Source organism: Copadichromis virginalis, linkage group LG22, assembly GCF_057382275.1.
Source record: "Copadichromis virginalis isolate Kocher_CV1m ecotype Utaka linkage group LG22, C_Virginalis_male_GT1.1, whole genome shotgun sequence".
Lineage (NCBI taxonomy): Eukaryota > Metazoa > Chordata > Actinopteri > Cichliformes > Cichlidae > Copadichromis > Copadichromis virginalis.
Window position 1 is genome coordinate 11,794,214 of NC_140638.1, and position 18,154 is coordinate 11,812,367.

At 42.1% G+C, this 18,154-nt stretch overlaps 2 protein-coding genes across 4 annotated transcripts; one reads left to right on the forward strand and one right to left on the reverse strand.

Moving 5' to 3' along the window:
* The first annotated feature begins 44 nt into the window (after positions 1-44).
* Positions 45-13,108, forward strand: LOC146682792 (uncharacterized). Of its 3 annotated transcripts, none has more exons than XM_085446624.1 (5): positions 45-399; positions 4,463-4,687; positions 4,770-4,964; positions 6,033-6,239; positions 11,384-13,108. In XM_085446624.1, exons 2-5 carry the CDS (start codon positions 4,484-4,486, stop codon positions 12,479-12,481), a joined length of 1,704 nt encoding a protein of 567 aa, XP_085302750.1. In that variant the 5' UTR covers positions 45-399; positions 4,463-4,483; the 3' UTR covers positions 12,482-13,108. The 3 variants fall into 3 exon arrangements, with proteins under 3 accessions (XP_085302750.1, XP_085302749.1, XP_085302751.1); XM_085446623.1 differs by having other exon boundaries at positions 4,481-4,687; XM_085446625.1 differs by lacking the exon at positions 45-399 and adding an exon at positions 2,503-2,522 and having other exon boundaries at positions 4,481-4,687.
* A 190-nt stretch (positions 13,109-13,298) lies between these two features.
* Positions 13,299-18,143, reverse strand: nelfe (negative elongation factor complex member E). Its single transcript, XM_085446627.1, has 11 exons — positions 18,065-18,143; positions 17,688-17,773; positions 17,405-17,474; positions 16,936-17,081; positions 16,735-16,809; positions 16,614-16,651; positions 16,233-16,522; positions 14,842-14,986; positions 14,664-14,718; positions 13,732-13,834; positions 13,299-13,633 (listed from the first exon to the last, which is right to left on the reverse strand). The coding sequence occupies exons 2-11, from the start codon at positions 17,760-17,762 to the stop codon at positions 13,554-13,556; spliced, it is 1,077 nt and encodes a 358-aa protein (XP_085302753.1). The 5' UTR covers positions 17,763-17,773; positions 18,065-18,143; the 3' UTR covers positions 13,299-13,553.
* Between the last annotated feature and the right edge of the window lie 11 nt (positions 18,144-18,154).

An 18,154-nucleotide genomic window follows, 5' to 3' on the forward strand; every position in this document is an offset into this window, starting at 1 on the left:
GGCCGGAGCCCCGCCCCTCAATGGATGGTGGGAGGGGGGTGGTGTCCATTAATTTTTTTAAAACTCGCTGATCAGAAATCAGCCTACGTGCTCTGGTTTTACGGCTGACCGCGAGGCGAAGTCGCTTGCGAAAACAGACTCAAAGTCAGCTTAGCGGCGAAATACGGGGCGGTTTGTGTTTGTTGTCACGAGGTATGCTTTCTACACCCCCCTCCGAAAAAAATAAAGGGGCCGAAAAGTAAACAGAAACCGAGGCAGAGGCTGGTGTCGTCTGGAGGAATGAACAGACAGCGCTCCCGTTCGGCTAGCATCTCCTCATTTAACAGTCGCTTCGTTTAAAGAAACTCCGATTTGCTTTCTGGAGAGCCCGCAAGGCATTCAAGGAGAGGAGAGGCGAAGGTGAGCAGGCGACAAAGTTTGACAATAACTGAGGGGGTTTTGTTTGTTTGGCTGCCACTGGAGAGACGACACGAAAAGCGAGCTGTTAGTGAGTGGCTAACGTTAGCTAGCTGGACTGGAATGAAAAGAGGACAAAAACGTGTGTTATAGCCAGCTTATAATTACCTTTACTAGTTTATTATAGGCTCCACTACTGTTGAAACACACGAAACGGTAAGCTTTTTTTAATATCCGCTTTTCAAGTTCAAATGTTAGCCAGTCTAACTTTTCAGTGTGGATATAATTAGTCTGTTTATATCACATCAGTTAGTGGATTACATTAATATAACATGTTACTAAAGTGAGCTAGCATTATATAATTTCGTCCCATAGGTCCTCTTAACCTTAGTTGGTGTTATACCACTATTTACAAACACTGATTTTTTAAATTGTCTTTGTCAGTTTGATTTGCGCCTACCATGGATCTTATTTTTTGTTGGCCACTAGAAGCATGTTTAATCTACATATTTATTGTGCTAATTGACCAGTTTTCATCCTTTATTTTGTCGTCATTATCTTGAGAGACAGTACTATGCAAAAGTCTTGAGCCACCCGTTATTTCTTTATAGGATCCAAGCTTTCTTGTCATTTATATTAAAGTGATCTTGAGCAATAGTACTCCAGGCTTTCTGAAATGCTCTTTAAAATATTTCTTTGGATGTTGTCTTCTGTTTTTTCACTCACTTTGTATCTGAATGCTCTGAAGTCAGAGCATGTTCCAGTCCACAAAAACTTTTTTTGTAACAAAATATCGATTTCTGCTGTCCCTGTATGGATACATTATTAGCAAACAAAATATCACGATACTACACAGTATCGATTTTTCCCCCCCACCCCTACTGTATAGACAAGGTATTACAAGTAAAAATAGGTGAGGTGTGATAAAGAAGTGATATTTGTTGGCTCTTGGTAGGAATGGTTATGAGGTCCATCATGGTGGAGTGAAAAAGCAGCTGTGGCTGTCCAGCACAAGATGGAGAGGGTGTGAAGGATTGGCCAATACTGACCATAACTGGGACAGTATCCTCCTTTCTGAAACCTCTGTCAGAGACTACACCCACAACATTACTGGCTTCAGTTTATTGAGTCTGTTGTTATCTGCTACTCTCTGTCTGCCGACAAACTTTTTTGCGGGTGTTTGTTAAGCCACTCAAGACTGACCTATGACTCATTCAAGCATTTAAAAAAGGCTCCTAACTTAAGGGATGAACCATTGTTGTCTCTACACATAACAGACAACTTAACAAAGAACCAATTTAAAATTTCATCTTGAGGCAGTTTGTTACCGGTGCCTGTTGCTTTAACACATAATTTATTCCTGTTTCTTTTTAGCCGAATCTATGAAAAGTACCAAAAATAACACTTTCAGAGATATGAAATTTTATTTTTGCATGAACTAGGTGATTCCTAACAAGTCACTAGCTGAAGACTTGGCATAGCTTGACTTGGTGTGCAGTGTGTCCTTAAAAATTGATTAAGCTAGACACAGAGGTCCAAAGAAGAAAAAAACGATCTACAGCTGTTGGACAGTATCTGAAAGTCCGACAAAGACCTGACAGAGGACCCGAGAGATGCATTTGCCCCCCCCCCCCCAGTTGATTCATCTACTGTTCAGAAATTATATCAGTGGAAAAGTGGCTGTCAAAGAGCCATTAGTAAGCATGAAGTATTCCTGAAGACTACTTAAATAAATTACAAGAAAACCTGCTTAAGAGAGTTCAGCCTGATCTTACCAAATGTTGACTTTAAAGCTTGTTAGAATGTACAAGCTCTGTTTTTCCCTTTTTTATTGCTTTTCCATGGAAGTTTGCATACATTTTAATAAATCGCTGCACCCATTTCCCATTTTCCTAGTAAAATATAAAGAAATCAGGGGAGACTCAAGACTGTTAGCTCAGTCTTACAGAAAAGGAGTTTACTCACATTAGTTAGATTTTGTGAAGATAAGAAGGTATTAATCAGACAATTATTTGCCAAATTAATGGTTTTAATGGTCATGTGGCATTTTAATTTCTTTCTCTCACACCAATAATCACAGATCTAAACATGAAACAGTTACCCAACAAAAGAAAGAATATGGGCCAGTAAGTATCAGAACTTTTTTTTTCCACCTTAAAAATCTAAAACCCTAAGATGTATAGAAAAAATACTGGCTGGTCAGTATTGCAGAATGTTTGGCCTTTTGTTAGGCAAAAAACAATCAATGAAACTGATTATTTTGATAACAGATTAGTAATTAATCCTAGTGTCAGTTGAGCAGATGATTAACAGTCATCACTTTGATCTCTTCGTTTCATTTCCCCTTTAAAGATTTGTTATTCAAACAAACCATCAGCTGATTCCTGTTCTGCAGCGCTTTGTTCTTTTTAGGAAGCTTCCTTTATTAGGCAATAGGCAGTATTGCATTGTCCTTGTTTGATCTCATTATCTGTAACACATTCCACATTTGTTACACACTTTGAGACCAGAAGGTGTGTGTGATTTTTATGAAATGTGCAGCTGAAGGAGGTGCTTTTTGTCACTGTCAGTCCTCTATAAACAAAATATTTACAGAAAAAGCCAGTCTATATTTTATTTAGAAAAAAAATAATAGATAAAATACTCCTATAATTGGACCACATTTCAGCTATCCAATAATAAAGCCAGCAATATAAAAGAGCGTCTTTAATGAGTGTGTCTTTGAAGTCAGAGAAAAGTTTCAGGGAACAGGCACATTTTAAAAAATCATAGACTTTACCTGATTACTTAAAAGTATTGAACGATATCTAGTTAGGGTTATCCAGTTAGGTTGAAAGAGCGGGCAATGTGTCTGTCAGGAAGTTATCATAAAAAGCAGCTGGGCTGAGGCCAGATCAGAGGTGCAGAAGATGATAACCCCGAAGGGCAGATCAGCCAGGTTTAGGGTTATTACTGGCAGGTTTCTGGACATTTTGATCACACCTCAGGTGTTGAGTAGATCTCAGTAGCTCTTTGTACTCTTTGGGTTGTTTCTCATGGATCTGAAGTTTTCTTGAGTTTGTTGAGACTCATACATATTGTTAGGGCTGTGCGATATGACCAAAATCTCATATCCCGATATAAAAAATCTATCGTCCGATAACGATATAAATCACAAAAATTTTACATTTTCTGTAAATTCTGTGAATCTCGGGTAGCTGAAGTGTTTCCAGCTGGGCGTCGTGTATCTAGAGTCGAGTGTTTTACCAATGCATTAAACTACACATTTTTAGACATAGGTTGTAACGGCCGCCGTTTTCTTTGAGTATTTATTACACGGCATGCTGCAGGGAAAAGCCTGTTCTAATGTTTGAGTCTAAGGTTTATTTTTTAGCACCTGACGGCTCTTTTTTTACTTCTCATCGGTAAATACTCTGCATACTCTTTCACATGATTCAGTTTATTTTGAAAAGTCTCAACAGGATCTTGAGCTTTATTGTTAAAGGTTTATGTAGAAAATAAACAAGCGGACACGTGATGGTTTTACCGTCGTTGTTGCTAACGACAACGCATAAAAACAGGCACTTGTCCGTCCGTAGTGTGATTATATTACATATAAGAGAAAGAGAGAACTTTAGGAAATTAATATAGCCACTACAGTGACCATCGAAACGATGAAAAAATATTGCCGTAAACAGTTTATTTTGCAACAGCACAAAACAAACGATAGCGTAAAATGAAACGATCGACGTTTTTATATCGTCATCCGATATATATCGTTATATCGAACAGCCCTACCCTCTTGTCTTGGTCTTGTCTTGGTCTATCTATTCATCCATCCATCCATCCATCCCAGCACAAGCTGATTTCCAATCCTCTGCTGGGATTTCGGTTTCCAAATCTTTGCTCCCAGCATTGACCTTGTAGTGTGGACACTTGAGTATAAACAGAATACAAACCTGTGATATGATATCCTTTCTTAAACCCTCATCACATTACACTGTGTGAGTCTAATAACTGATTTGTGTTGTTAATCTTTTATGAAAGGCTCACCTGTACGTATTTAACGAAGTGAAATCACCTACAGATTCTTGTTTCTCCTCAGAAGATGGAGTTGGTGTTTTTCCGGCTCCCGGGACATGGGAACATGACCCTGAAGCACATGAATTCACTGAGATCCCGCCAGCATTTCTGCGACATCACCATCGTGGCCAGTAACAACCAGACGTTCAGGGGACATAAGGTGGTGCTGGCTGCCTGCTCACCCTTCCTGAGAGATCAATTCCTCCTCAACCCATCGTCCAGGCTTCAGGTAGGCCCCCATCAGCACATGTGAGATTATGGCTCCTATTCAGATTAAATGAAGCTGTTCTGTGTTCATGATTTTTCTCCAGGTGTCGATGCTGTACAGCTCCACAGTGGTGTGTGATCTGCTTCAGTCTTGCTACACTGGAATCCTGCAGTTCAACCCAGAGGAGATCGTAAACTACCTGACGGCTGCCAGCTACCTTCAGATGGAGCACATCGTAGAGCGCTGCAGAGGAGCTCTGGAGAAATATGTCCAGCTGAAGAACCCCAGTCAATCTAAGGTCAGTCAGTAGACATTAATTATATTTCTTCCTGCTTTCTTACCTGGAGTTTAATTATTAATATTTATTTAGTAATTTAGCACGTAAAGCAGTCCAACTATAATTTTTTTTATTTTCTGATTACAGGTTTTTCACCTTTTTCACCCTAAGCTGTGTGCACATTCTCAGAACTTGCAAAACTTGATAAAGTTTTAGTAGATTTTCTGTAATCCTGTTTGTATGTACTCGGTTCAGTTTATTTATCTCAGTTTTTTGGCAGTCTAGCATCCACAGTTTTCAAGATATAATTTTCAAATTTTGTGAGATGGTAGATACCAATAACAGCTCGAGCTGTTTAATTTAGGTGAAAATCAAGTTCAGCTGTTATAGCTGCCTACCAATATCAAGGTCAAGGTCACACCAAATGTGAAAATCAGTAAAAACGTTATACTACCCACAATTTTGAGTACCTTGATTGGGTTAACATTTAACTTTGAGTGTCATTGTAAGCACCCAAGGTTAAATTCCAAGCAACTATATTGAGTAGTATATCACGTGAACGGGCACAGAGAGAGCTGTACAACACACTTTTTATTTTTTCAACACAACGCCCTATGTCAACACAGTGATGCCATACATTTTCGCCAGATCACACACTGCTTATCTTAAAGGGGACATGAAACGTTACACATATAAAGGCTAATTTACAGGCGCTGGTCTCAAAATGCGACATAGATGTAAAACTGTCCGTGAAGCTGGGTTTACGAAAGAAGTGCTTAAAATTTTAAAAACACGTTTAGCGCCATCGTCTGTCAGTATGAAACATGACGTCATGTGACAGAATCGTTAACTTAGAGGAAAATAAGGACACTAAAACTAAAAATCAGTTTAAGGGGATCCCATTAGTGCTGCTCCTGTTGGCAACAGTGAATTTTACATCAAGAAACTGATTTGACAATGACACAAAAAATATAAATGTCCTATAGGATATATATAACCTACTGTAGGATATAAAATATGCTACAGGAAATTTCCATATTAACAATGCTGACATCAGCGTAAAACATCCAAATTTTATCCTTTTTCTAGACGCCCACAGAGGAAACTGAAACCAGGCCAGTGATCGTCAGCGGCAGTGTCCATTCAGTCGCATCACCTCCACCTAGGCAGCCTTCCCCTGTGCACTCCCACAGCCCTGTAGTGCGCTCGGTGGAGGAGAGCAACGGCGAATTGTCTGCTCAGGGAAGCAGTCAGCTGCATGATGACAGTGCTGCACTGGATGAGGGCTTCATTAAGGTATTTCTTTTTCTAATAACATTTTAGATCACTTGTACTTGTGCATAGGATGTGTTACGGCCCGGCTCTGCTAGGCGGCAGCGGACGTAACATAAACGAGCCCAGAGACCAAGGAGTTAGATAGGAAGACAAACATAAGGTTTATTAACACAACTGAAATCCGTTAGTGAAACAACTCACTAGGCAGCAGAGAAACTTTAAACAAACACCACGATTAATAACACCAGTAGAGCACTGCTCTACTAAACGTCTCGCAGGAGGCAACACAAAACACAGGCAGAAGGCAAAAGGCAAAAGGGAGGGCCTCTCTGTACAGTCTGTTCAAATCAACAAGTCCCTCGACGAATGAAGACTCCTCAGCCTTTTATACTATCAGTTAACTGCAGTCAGCTGTGTCACTTGTCATAACTGCAGACAGCTGTGTCACTTGTCCGTCGTACTCCAGGCTCCTGCGGCAGCCAATGGTGTGCGTAGTCTGACAGGCTCGGATCCGCATGAAGTTGGGGCGGGCATATGTCCGGGCCAGCCAATCCCCCGTGAGTCCTGGAGCACTGTAGCTTCCATGGAGGAAGGCGGGGCCACCTGAGGCCAGCGGCCGTAACACCCCTCCCCTTAAAATACCAACTATGTTGGGCTGACGCCAACGTTACAGAGCAAAAACAACAACAAAAGACAAAAGCAGTAAAACATGTTTACAAACGGGACAGACCGTCGGCTAAAACATTTTCAGTCCCCTTTTTGTGGTGGATACTTAAGTTGTATTCCTGCAACAACAGAGCCCAGCGCATAAGGCGCTGGTTGTGATTAAACATACGCGCCAGGAACAAAAGTGGGTTGTGGTCTGTGTACACGACAAGAGGCAACATGCTGGACCCCAGGTACACGTGAAAGTGCTGAAGAGCCAACAACAAAGCCAGGGTCTCCTTTTCAATGGTGGAGTAGTTTAACTGATTTTTATTGAACTTGCGGGAAAAGTAACAAACGGGGTGGTTCAAACCCAGCAAGTCTTCTTGCAACAGCACTGCCCCAGCCCCGACAGCACTGGCATCAACCTCGAGTTTGAATGGTCGCGTCAAATCAGGTGCAGCTAACACAGGAGAATGGCAGAGGAGGGCTTTTGCACTCTCAAAAGCATCCTGACACTCACTTGACCAGCTAAACTCAACCTTTGGGCTGAGCAGGTCAGTCAATGGCTTTACTACAGAGGAGAAATTCTTACAAAAGTTCCTGTAGTAGCCCACCATCCCTAGAAACCGACGTAACTCACGCCTGGTGGTAGGCGTGGGAAACTGTTTAATCACTTCCACTTTGGCATCTATGGGCCGGACCTGTCCACGTCCCACCTCCCTGCCTAAGTACGTCACAGTAGCTTTGGCAAACTCACTAAGCTAATTGAGCTGCTGACAGCTGATCTCTAGTCAAAGGCAGTACAGAGTCCTTAGGAAATGGATCAGGCTCCTCGGGCGTCACAGAGTCTGGAGGTGACAGAACATTGTTTCTGTTAGTGGGTACATCATTCTCCCCGGAAAACGAGGACATCAACACAGAATCAGAGAGGGCAATATCAGTATCTTTCCGAGCTTGTGCTCGAGTAATTGCACAGGCTGGATACAGCCCAGGGTGCATAGACACATCAGAAGTTTTCTGATTCAGGGGGTTGTCTAAAACCTCCAGACGAGGGAGCACTACCCCTCCTGCGATGTCGTTGCCCAACAGCATGGCCACACCCTCTATTGGCAAGGCCGGGCAAACGGCAACAGGGAAAAATCCTGTAGCAAGGCTAGATTTAATAAAAATTCTGTGAACTGGTCTAGGAGCGTAACCCATCTCTATCCCCCGCAGAACAGAATTAAAACCACATTCACTTTTAGCAGAAAATGGTAATACACTTGAGAGGATGACAGTTTGAGAACCTCCAGTGTCCCTTAAAATACACACAGGTTTTAACTCGGATGGGTTGTCTGTTAGCGATACTAAGCCATCAAAAATGAATGGTTCGAAACAGGGGTCAGGCACCCTACCACCACACTCATGGTCCTCGTGACGGGCCTCAGCTTTTACAAAACCCACCCCTTTGGGTGGCTGAGCATGTGATGTTTTGCGTTTTAATGCTAAACAGTCAGCAATCACATGTCCGGTTTTATGACAGTAAAAACATTCACGGTGTTCCCTGGACCCAGACTCTTTAGCTGTGTGGCGCTGCTGCACAGGGCTAACCCGTGGCTTCTCACTGTCAGTAAATGAGGCTTTGTGTGTGAGTACAAACTCATCAGCAAGAACAGCAGCAGATGTTAGTGACGTCACTTTCTGTTCATTCAAATACAGCACAATACGCTCAGGAATGCATTTCTTAAAGTCCTCTAACAAAACTAGTTCGCGCAGAGCGTCATAGTCAGTCGCTTTTGACGCAACACACCACTTATCAAAGAGAACCCCCTTTTCTCTTGCAAACTCCACATAAGTCTGCGACAGCAATCTCTTTTGCTGGCGAAACCTCTGCCTATAGGCCTCTGGAACTAGCTCATAGGCCTTCAAGACAGCTGCTTTAACACACGAGTAATCTAAACTGTCCTTTAAAGAAAGAGCAGCCACCACCTCTTGAGCTTTGCCGGACAGTTTGCACTGTAGCAAAAGAGGCCAAATCTCGCTAGGCCACTGCAGCGCACCAGCGATACGTTCAAATGCTGCAAAGTATGTATCCACCTCAGTTTCTCTAAAAGTGGGCACTAAAGAAATGCACTTATCAATTTTAAAAGCAGAAGTGGACATGGAGGTGGGACCGGAATGGACAGCAGAGACAGATGAGGCTTGAGACTGTGACTCCAGCTCAAGCTGTCGGAGCCTAACGGCCTTGTCCGCCTCTATTTCCAGCCTCCTTGTTTCAAGCTGAACCCGCCGGTTCTGAGCCGGTTTTTTTTTTTTTCTTCTTTTTTTTTTTTTTTTTTTTGACCCCCACTCCCAGGAACAAAGACCCCCTATGAGGGATCCCGGACGAGCCCCCACTTATGTTACGGCCCGGCTCTGCTAGGCGGCAGCGGACGTAACATAAACGAGCCCAGAGACCAAGGAGTTAGATAGGAAGACAAACATAAGGTTTATTAACACAACTGAAATCCGTTAGTGAAACAACTCACTAGGCAGCAGAGAAACTTTAAACAAACACCACGATTAATAACACCAGTAGAGCACTGCTCTACTAAACGTCTCGCAGGAGGCAACACAAAACACAGGCAGAAGGCAAAAGGGAGGGACTCTCTGTACAGTCTGTTCAAATCAACAAGTCCCTCGACAAATGAAGACTCCTCAGCCTTTTATACTATCAGTTAACTGCAGTCAGCTGTGTCACTTGTCATAACTGCAGACAGCTGTGTCACTTGTCCGTCGTACTCCAGGCTCCTGCAGCAGCCAATGGTGTGCGTAGTCTGACAGGCTCGGATCCGCATGAAGTTGGGGCGGGCATATGTCCGGGCCAGCCAATCCCCCGTGAGTCCTGGAGCACTGTAGCTTCCATGGAGGAAGGCGGGGCCACCTGAGGCCAGCGGCCGTAACAGGATGTTGTCATGATGTCTGGTAAAATAATTTAGACTAACCGACTTTTCTGTGAGTAAGGAAAAAGATTAATTTTAAGGATAATTTAAAGTCGATCATAACAAAATTTCGAACATTATTACTCAGTAAAGAGGATATAAGCAGCCCATTACTTTTACATTTTTCATTCTTTTTAATTTATTTATTTTTCAGGTGAATTTGGTTTCAGTTCACTTCCCGGTTAGGTTTGTGCATTTCAGTTTAGTTTTTATTGCTTTCAGTGTTTCTTTTTAGGGTTTTTGAATTGTCATATAGGGGCCTTTTGTGGACAGGAAGTCAGACAGAGAAACTGCATAGAGAACACAGTCAATTTTCAAAATAAGACGCCTTGCCGGCTAAGTGAATGCTGTCGGCGACAGAGCTGACTTGCACTCGGAATGTTACTGTCATGTACCAAAGCCTCTGGGCTGGTTTACACATTTCCTGTATATTTTTTTTACTTTAGTTCATTTTTGTACAAAGTAAAATAAAGTGTAGTTTATTTGTAATTCAAATAATTTAGTTCTTATTCTAGCATTGGTTAACAGATTAAAGATCATACTGTCAATTATCCCGACTGTAGCATTTTCTGAAATATAATTTGGCTTACAAACACTATATATATTTGAATGCTGTTCTTTTTCAGTTAAGTTTTGCTCTGTTTCTGGTGTGCGTACTGATTTATGGTGGAGACATGGGGAGATGTCTCCTCAGAGGGGATGCAGTATCAGAAGAAATGTCTCTGTGAGGAGGGGTATAGGAAATTAGATTGGAATAGGATGGCAGTCCATTTTTTTTTACTCAAAATAGAATAAAAATGATATTTGTGGTCATTTCTGTATCCTAAAGAACATGTTGTAGTTTCTGATTTTTCAGTTGTACAAATGATCCTTTGGTTGAACTTTCTTATCCTGTTGGTTCTGCACAGTCCTGCCAAAATCTGCCATAACTCACCCCGACGTATCGCTCTGTAAGGAGACGAAAAGGTTCTTCTTTCACGTGTTTAGTGTTTAGTTTGTCACTTTTATGGTTTAGGGTCAGAGGTCGGGTTTAGGCCAAGCATGGGGAATGTTAGCCTGTGAGATGGAGCTGTTTTGGCCTCTGGTATCTGCTACACTGTTACCCCCCTGATTAATCACTCACGGTGCAGCCTGGAAACATTCAGTGAACTTCAGTCCTAACAGCTTCCCTTAAAGCTACTTGGAGCCATGTGGTCCAATTAAGGAGATGAAGGTTGCAGAGGTGTCCATCCTAATGAATAGAGCTGGAAAAGACCTTAAGGATAATGACAAAAAAAAAATCCTCACAATTTACCGAAGCCTTTGCTCATGTGTCCTATTTTTCTAAAGTGGTATTTAATTTATTCAAGCAAAGAATACGCTTTTGAAAGAACAAGAAAAATCCTGAAAAAAATCATCATTAAGCGTACTGGGCAGGTCGTCAGCTCTCACCTTTATGGGAGTAGTGTTAAAAGTGGTTTGGAGTAAGCAGTCTGAAGCACACATGGGTATTTTGATGGATATTCTGGTAGTTTCCGGGCATCATTAGTTGTAACCAAGTCTGCACTTCTCTTACAGGTCCATGCATCAGATGAGGATGAAGAGGCCAGACAGGAGAACTACAATATGTTAAGAGTGTATATTTCTGAAAATGAGCACACTGACAGAGACAGGGAGGAGGAAAAAGGAGCTCCCTCTGAGGTACCTCAAGGCACCAACTTCTCAGAGACAGAAGAAGTTGTGATTGGAGAAAGTGGCGAGTATGACTTGAATCCAGCAGGTCTCAGTTCTGGAGAGTTTTCAGCAGAAAGTCTCCGCGCTCTAAGTCGAAGAATCTCTGAGACTAATATTGGCCATAGCAGAGGAAGGGGAAGGGGGAGGGGTTTAAAAAGAAAAAGGTGGGTGTCATCTCAGGAGAAAAGACCTATAGGCATCACCCAACACCAGGATCTCTGGTATCTTACATCTGCTGGAGGTGGCTTTGGCCTGGACTACAGCCAAGAAGGACTGAGGGCATCAAGAAATATTGTCACGGTTGAGATCCCAGAGTTGGACTTCAGCATGGGCAGCACACAGGGGGAAAAGGTTTCACCGATACCCGCTAACAGTCTTAACCAGTTCTCCCTGGAAGAGTCTGCTTGTGGTGCTGGTGAAGGGAGTTCAGGGTTGACGACTGTTGGAACAAACGAAGGCAGCGATGAGTCTGTTGCCGTGGTGGGGTCTACTTCCAGCGTAGCTGGCCCTGTAATCTGCGAGCACTGCAACATGACTTTCCCTTCAGCCCATTCCCTCGCAATCCACTCCCGCTCCACTCACCTGCTCTATGCCTGCCCCTGCTGTGGGAAGCACTTCCACCACTCTACGAACCTCACCCGGCACATGGCCGTGCACAGAGGGGCCGGCAAAACGCACCAGTGCCCCCTGTGCTACAAGACGTTCACCCAAAAATCCACTCTGATAGACCACATGAACCTCCACAGTGGCGAGCGGCCTCATCGCTGCGCTTACTGCCACGCCCACTTTGCCCACAAGCCTGCCTTACGTCGGCACCTGAAGGAGCAGCACGGCAAAACCACGGGGCAGAACTCCCTACATGAGCAGGAGGAGAGGGAGAGAGCAAGAGGAGCAGCTGGGAGAATACGAGAGGAGGAGCAAGAATGTCTGGTTACTGAGTAATAAGTCTTGTTACAGACTTCAGGCTTGACGGCTTGTTGCAGTTACATTTGGTCTTCATGTGATCAGTGTCAACACAATGTGGAAATTAAGTGTGTGCTAAAAAATAAATGCCTTTACATTCTGGCTGCCAAATAAAAGACTTTTCACATATAGCTTTTTTTTTTTTTTTTTTTAGTAAAAAGGAAGAAAAAAATGTTACTTGACATTATAGTAAAACACTGGTATAAAAATATCTGATGGCTCTGTTTAGTTTGTGACAATGAGTCTGCATGAACAATACCAGGACCCCGAAGCCAAAGCAGAGGAAATTTTAACAGTCCATATTTTTTATTATTCACACTTGTGCTTTTCCTACTGTGTAAAGTGTTCGTTTTAACATTGTTTTTGACTCAGAACTGCAGTCTTCAACTTGAATATGTTGTACGTGGAGTCAGCGCAGTGACTGACTGCAAGTCAAAGAGTCTGTGAATGAGTAAATAAAACAGCTAGAGAGAAACTTCTCTGTTTCGAGTTACTGTTAATCCACTAAAGCCCCACCAACACCTTTTTGCAAGGAGTAGCAAATCAGAAGAAAGTCAATTTGAAGGACAGGAGCTAAACTGGCTTATTGTAGAGCATGAGCTGAATGGTTGATAAGAAAGGGTTAGATTCATACAATTCTACTCCAGAAGAGTCCAAGAATAAAAAACATGAAGCTGACAATGAGGATAATAAGTCTACTTTTTTCCATGAAAACAGATAGCAGGGCACATCTCAGAAGACAAGATGTTTCTTTCTAGAAGGTACTTTTAGAGTCAAAACTGAGTCATTTAATATATAAATTAGAAGTCGCATGTTTTTTTAATATGAATGAGTGACCTACACAAAAGAAAACATTCACAAATACAATTCTTTTACTTTTTGAGCTCAGATGTGTAGTTTCACATGCAAAGCTGCATATGTAGCATTACATCCAGCCTAGAGTAACTACAATGCTCTGATCAAAAAGGCTACTGATAATCTTTTATGTCTTCTACAAAGCACATGCAGCAGGTTAGCAGCTCAGAAACAGAGCAACAAAAACATGGACTTTTCATCCCAGGAAAAGATCTTCACTGTACACCACTTGGTTCCTTTTGTCCCGGTAGGAGCCTTTAGTGCTGTTCTGCACGGCTGTAAAGGAAAGATAGGGGTGACGGTTAATCCACGCTGTGCAGACACACAAGCTGTTTGATCAGTGTCTAAACGCACAATACGAGTGCTGTATTTACCCAGTGAAGCCCACACAGATTTGCCAGTGGCAGCGTCCAGCATCGGCTGCTTCCTGGCGATGCTGACTTTGATGTGAACGTCTCCCACCGTGGTTCCATTCAACTGTGAAACAAAAAACAGCAAAGCCAGTCCAGCCTTTTAGTCTGCTGTGTAGAAATAAACCAGGCGCCTGTAAAACTACAGCAAGTCTTTATCATTAAGTCATTATTGTGCTCTGATGAAGGCCACAAGGGCAAAGCGCCTGCATGTTTGTGGACATACCAAAGAGTCATATTTACTTTTCCCCCCCTTTAAATTAATAATTGGATTTTTTGGATGATTTCTTAGACTGAAGATGCTCATTTTTGAAGCCAAGCAGTAATCAGTATTGAGACCACCCAGGTAGCTGGAAGATATACTGTCCTCCATGAGCTGCTTGTATTCAACTGAATAAGATAACTGTCCTTTGAAGGAGTTTCCAAATTCTTTAATCGTTTTAACCACTGTCTGGGCCACAGTATGATAACGTTATGCCAACTCGAGGGATCATGCTGACCATGCACCTAATCAAAGAAGATAATGCAGTGTATTCTTTAAAGTAAAGTGTGCGTGTTAGTCCCCATAGGGAAATAGTTCCTCTGCATTTAACCCATTCACCCAGTGAAGCAGTGGGCAGCCGCCAGTGCAGCGCCCGGGGAGCAGTGTGTAGGGACGGTACCTTGCTCAGGGGTACCTCAGGGTCGCCGTTCAGTGGAGTCGAACCCCCGACCTTCCGATCATGGGGCCACCACTCTACCTACTGAGCTATCCCTGCCCCTTTGTACCACAATAAGATATAAAGTCTTATTGTGGTACAGCTTTGCCTGTATTGCAATTTAGACATTCACCAAATCAATACCTGAAAAAAACAAAAAACAAAAAACAAACACAATAGACATAACAGCTGGGTAACCTCAGCAACAGCCTGGTCTGCAGACTCCATCTTCTCAAAAGTGATAAATGCACAACTGGACAGAAGAACAAAACAGAAAAGGAAGAATAAATCATCGTCACACTATTTATATTACTGCATGAAAATGCAGGCAGAAATGACACTTATGAGCACACAGTTTTGTTTAAAGCCTCCTTACTTGCGTGGGTTGTCCATCGAGAGATCGATGATGTTTCCGTGTTGAGAGAAAGCCGAGCGCAGGCTGTCCTCGCCGAGCCCAGAGCCATAAACGTAAACGGTGTTCCCCTTTCGCACTCCTCTGCGCTCTGGGTACGAGTCTGACCCTGAGAGTGAAAAAAGCAGACAGGGACAAATCATAAACCAGCAATGTTTTTTTAATGTAGCTTGTTTTTTCACAATTTTATTCTTCCATAAGTATTACAGAAAAATTAACTAAAAAAATAAGATAAAAATTACTGGAGAAGTATGGAAGCAGCACTGTGTACAGAATAAGTGACTTCATTGTATTAACATGTACTTTTTGGTCAACACGTTTCCACAAACTAATTCCACTTTATAACTGCCAATAATTGGATTTGTAGCAAAGCTGTTCCCACAAAGCTTTCTAGAAGTACACAAACCAGGGCTATTTTTGGATCTTTTACGAATATCACAGTGGAAACCTCTTTAAACCTCTTTCAAATAACCACTTTGAAAAGAATGATGATCCAAAACACTGCAGCAGGAGCAGTGACAGGAATCCGAGAGAGATCATATTACTCTCCAGTTAGCTTCTCTTCACTTGCTCGAGAAAATGCAGACTAGATTAGTTTGTGCTCAGGTCTGGATCAGGTATTTTGAACAATCCCTCAGTTTTTAAAGCCCACGACGAACTGAGCACCTACCCTCTCCTTAACTATTATATTAACACATCTTTTCTCTTCTTGTATCTTCCAACAGGTTTCTCTGACAGCATGTTCATAATCTTTGGTTAGAACTGGTTAGTGTTTCGTCTGTAAGGCAATCAGCCTTAAAATTTCTTAACCCCTAATTTGATTTTGACCTTTTGACACCTATCAATAAGATTAGAAATAAGCAGACTAGGTCAAGGATGAATTTGTAAACTCTTGACATAGTATATTACAAAAGATAAGCAAGCCTTGGCCAACCACATCTAAATAATAATGGGTTGCATCTATATAGCGCTTTTCGAGACCCTCAAAGCACTGTACAATTCCACTATTCATTCACCCTCACATTCACACACTGGTGGAGGCAAGCTACAGTTGTAGCCACAGCTGCCTTGGGGCAAACTGACAGAAGAGAGGCAGCCATATCGCGCCATCGGCCCCTCTGGCCATCACCAGTAGGCGGTAGGTGAAGTGTCTTGCCCAAGGACACAACAACCAAGACAGACAGAGCTGGAGATCAACGTTCCGGTTACAAGATGAGCTTCCCAACCCCCTGAACCACAGTCGCCCCATCTTTTTATTTCCCCATCTGATTTTTTTCTGAAGATATGGAAATAAAAAAAATGCAAAGAGACAAACATTAGGTCTAAAGTTCACATAACAGAAAATGGTTACTTACGTCTGAAGGGTCCATCTCTCTCTCTTTCCCGGTCTCGATCCCTGTCTCGGCTTCGGTCTCTGTCTCGTTCCCGGTCCCGTTCCCTGTCTCGTTCCCTGTCTCTTTCCCTGTCTCTTTCCCTGCCTCGGTCTCGATCTCTGTCCCGTTCTCTGTCTCTCTCCCTTTCCCGTTCTCCATCCAAATCTCGGTCACGGTCCCGCTCGCGCTCTCTGTCTCTCTCCATGTCCCGGCTGGATGACATGCTGCCTCCTTCGTCCTCATCCCGGTATCGGTCGCTTGAACTAACAAAGCTGCAGCAGAAAACAAAGAAACCAAGTTAGACCCACAGATACAGAATTTTGGCGTATTAAACATGCTGTTCATTATGGATTTGGAATTTACCTCTCATACAGAGACTTCCTGTGGGCTCTTTTTCCAGACTAGAAGAAACCAAAAAAATATGACAATATTAAATTTAACAGAAACAAAGTGGTAAAGCAATGCTTAATGTCCTGTATTATACCTCAGGCTGGTCTTCATCTGTCGAGACACTCCTTTGAAATGGTAAGAAAGCAGGAACTGAGCCTTTTTCAGGGTCCTGTGAGACATGAAGAGCAAAAATCCACCACATGTGAGGAGGAGAGTTTAATAATAATTTTACAACTGCTCGTAAATGCCAGAAATAAGAATTACAGGTCATGCAATGTATTTACTGACATCCCACCTTGAGCTTAATTTCCAGCATTCGAGACCTTTTAAATCCAGAGTTTTTATTCTCAGATTTAATAGCACTGATGGCCCCTGACTTGATGAGCATCTTTGCTTGTTCTGTTGCTGTTGCAGTGTCAACAACAGGCTGGTCTGACAGTGCTTTGACAAAGAAAAGAAACAGACAAAAAAAAGTAAATAACAGGACAACCAGTGTTTAAAACAAGCCACTCCAATGAACAATAATAAAAAATACATGTCTTAGATTAGATCAAATATTCTACTGGTGTTATGTTTAAATTTTACAGTATAAACCTATGAGTCCCATATATGACAAGTCAGATTTTTCCAGTTAGTTGCTGGTGCTTCAGATTATAATGTTGATGTTTACTTTTATTAAAGCCTTATTATAAGAAAGACCAGAGTGATTGAGTCAAAAAAAAAAAAAAAAAAAAGAAATCCAGCGGTTAGCTGGATGCACTTACTCCGTTTCAAGCCACTCTGGTTTGTCTGGTTGGTTGAACTCTGCTTTTTCAAAGCAACCAGTGCCTTTTTCTGAATAGAGAGGTAAAAAGTGTACATACAAAGCTTTATTTGAGTCTTCAGTATAGCTATTTTACATATTCACGTGTGTCTTCGATGTTGGAAGCGGGATGAAATGTTAAATCTCTGTATAGTGTAGCAAAGAGGAAGCTTATATTATGAAAAAGGAATGGTTTCCTGTTTGGAATGTTCCACAATTTAGTACAGACCAAAAACCTTACATACCTTTTTCTTGAGTTTAGCATATTTCTTTTGTAAAGCCTCCTCTTCCTCCGTCAGCGAGCTCGGAAACACCACCATGATGGCAATCACTAAAATGCAGAAAACATGTTTTAATGAAAGAAGAAAAAAAATACTATTTTAAGAGAGGTAAACAAAAAAATAACAGATTCCCCTATTGATTTACCACCACCAGCTGGCCACAAGCTAATTAGCCAGAAACCACAACTCGACTTCTTTCAGATAAAATAAAAAAAACTGTTCACTCAATCCAGACAGGGTGTAAATCCGAAGTCTACCTCGATATCAAGATACCAGTGAAGTCCTACAGGAGCTATAAAATAAAGAAATGTCCATTATTTTAATCTGTTTTAATCGCTTACCTGCTTCAAACAGTTGCAATGGCTAATAGGAAGAATAACGCCGGCGCGTAAATGTGACGTTGTTCTCTTTATGTTTTGTTTTGTTTTTGC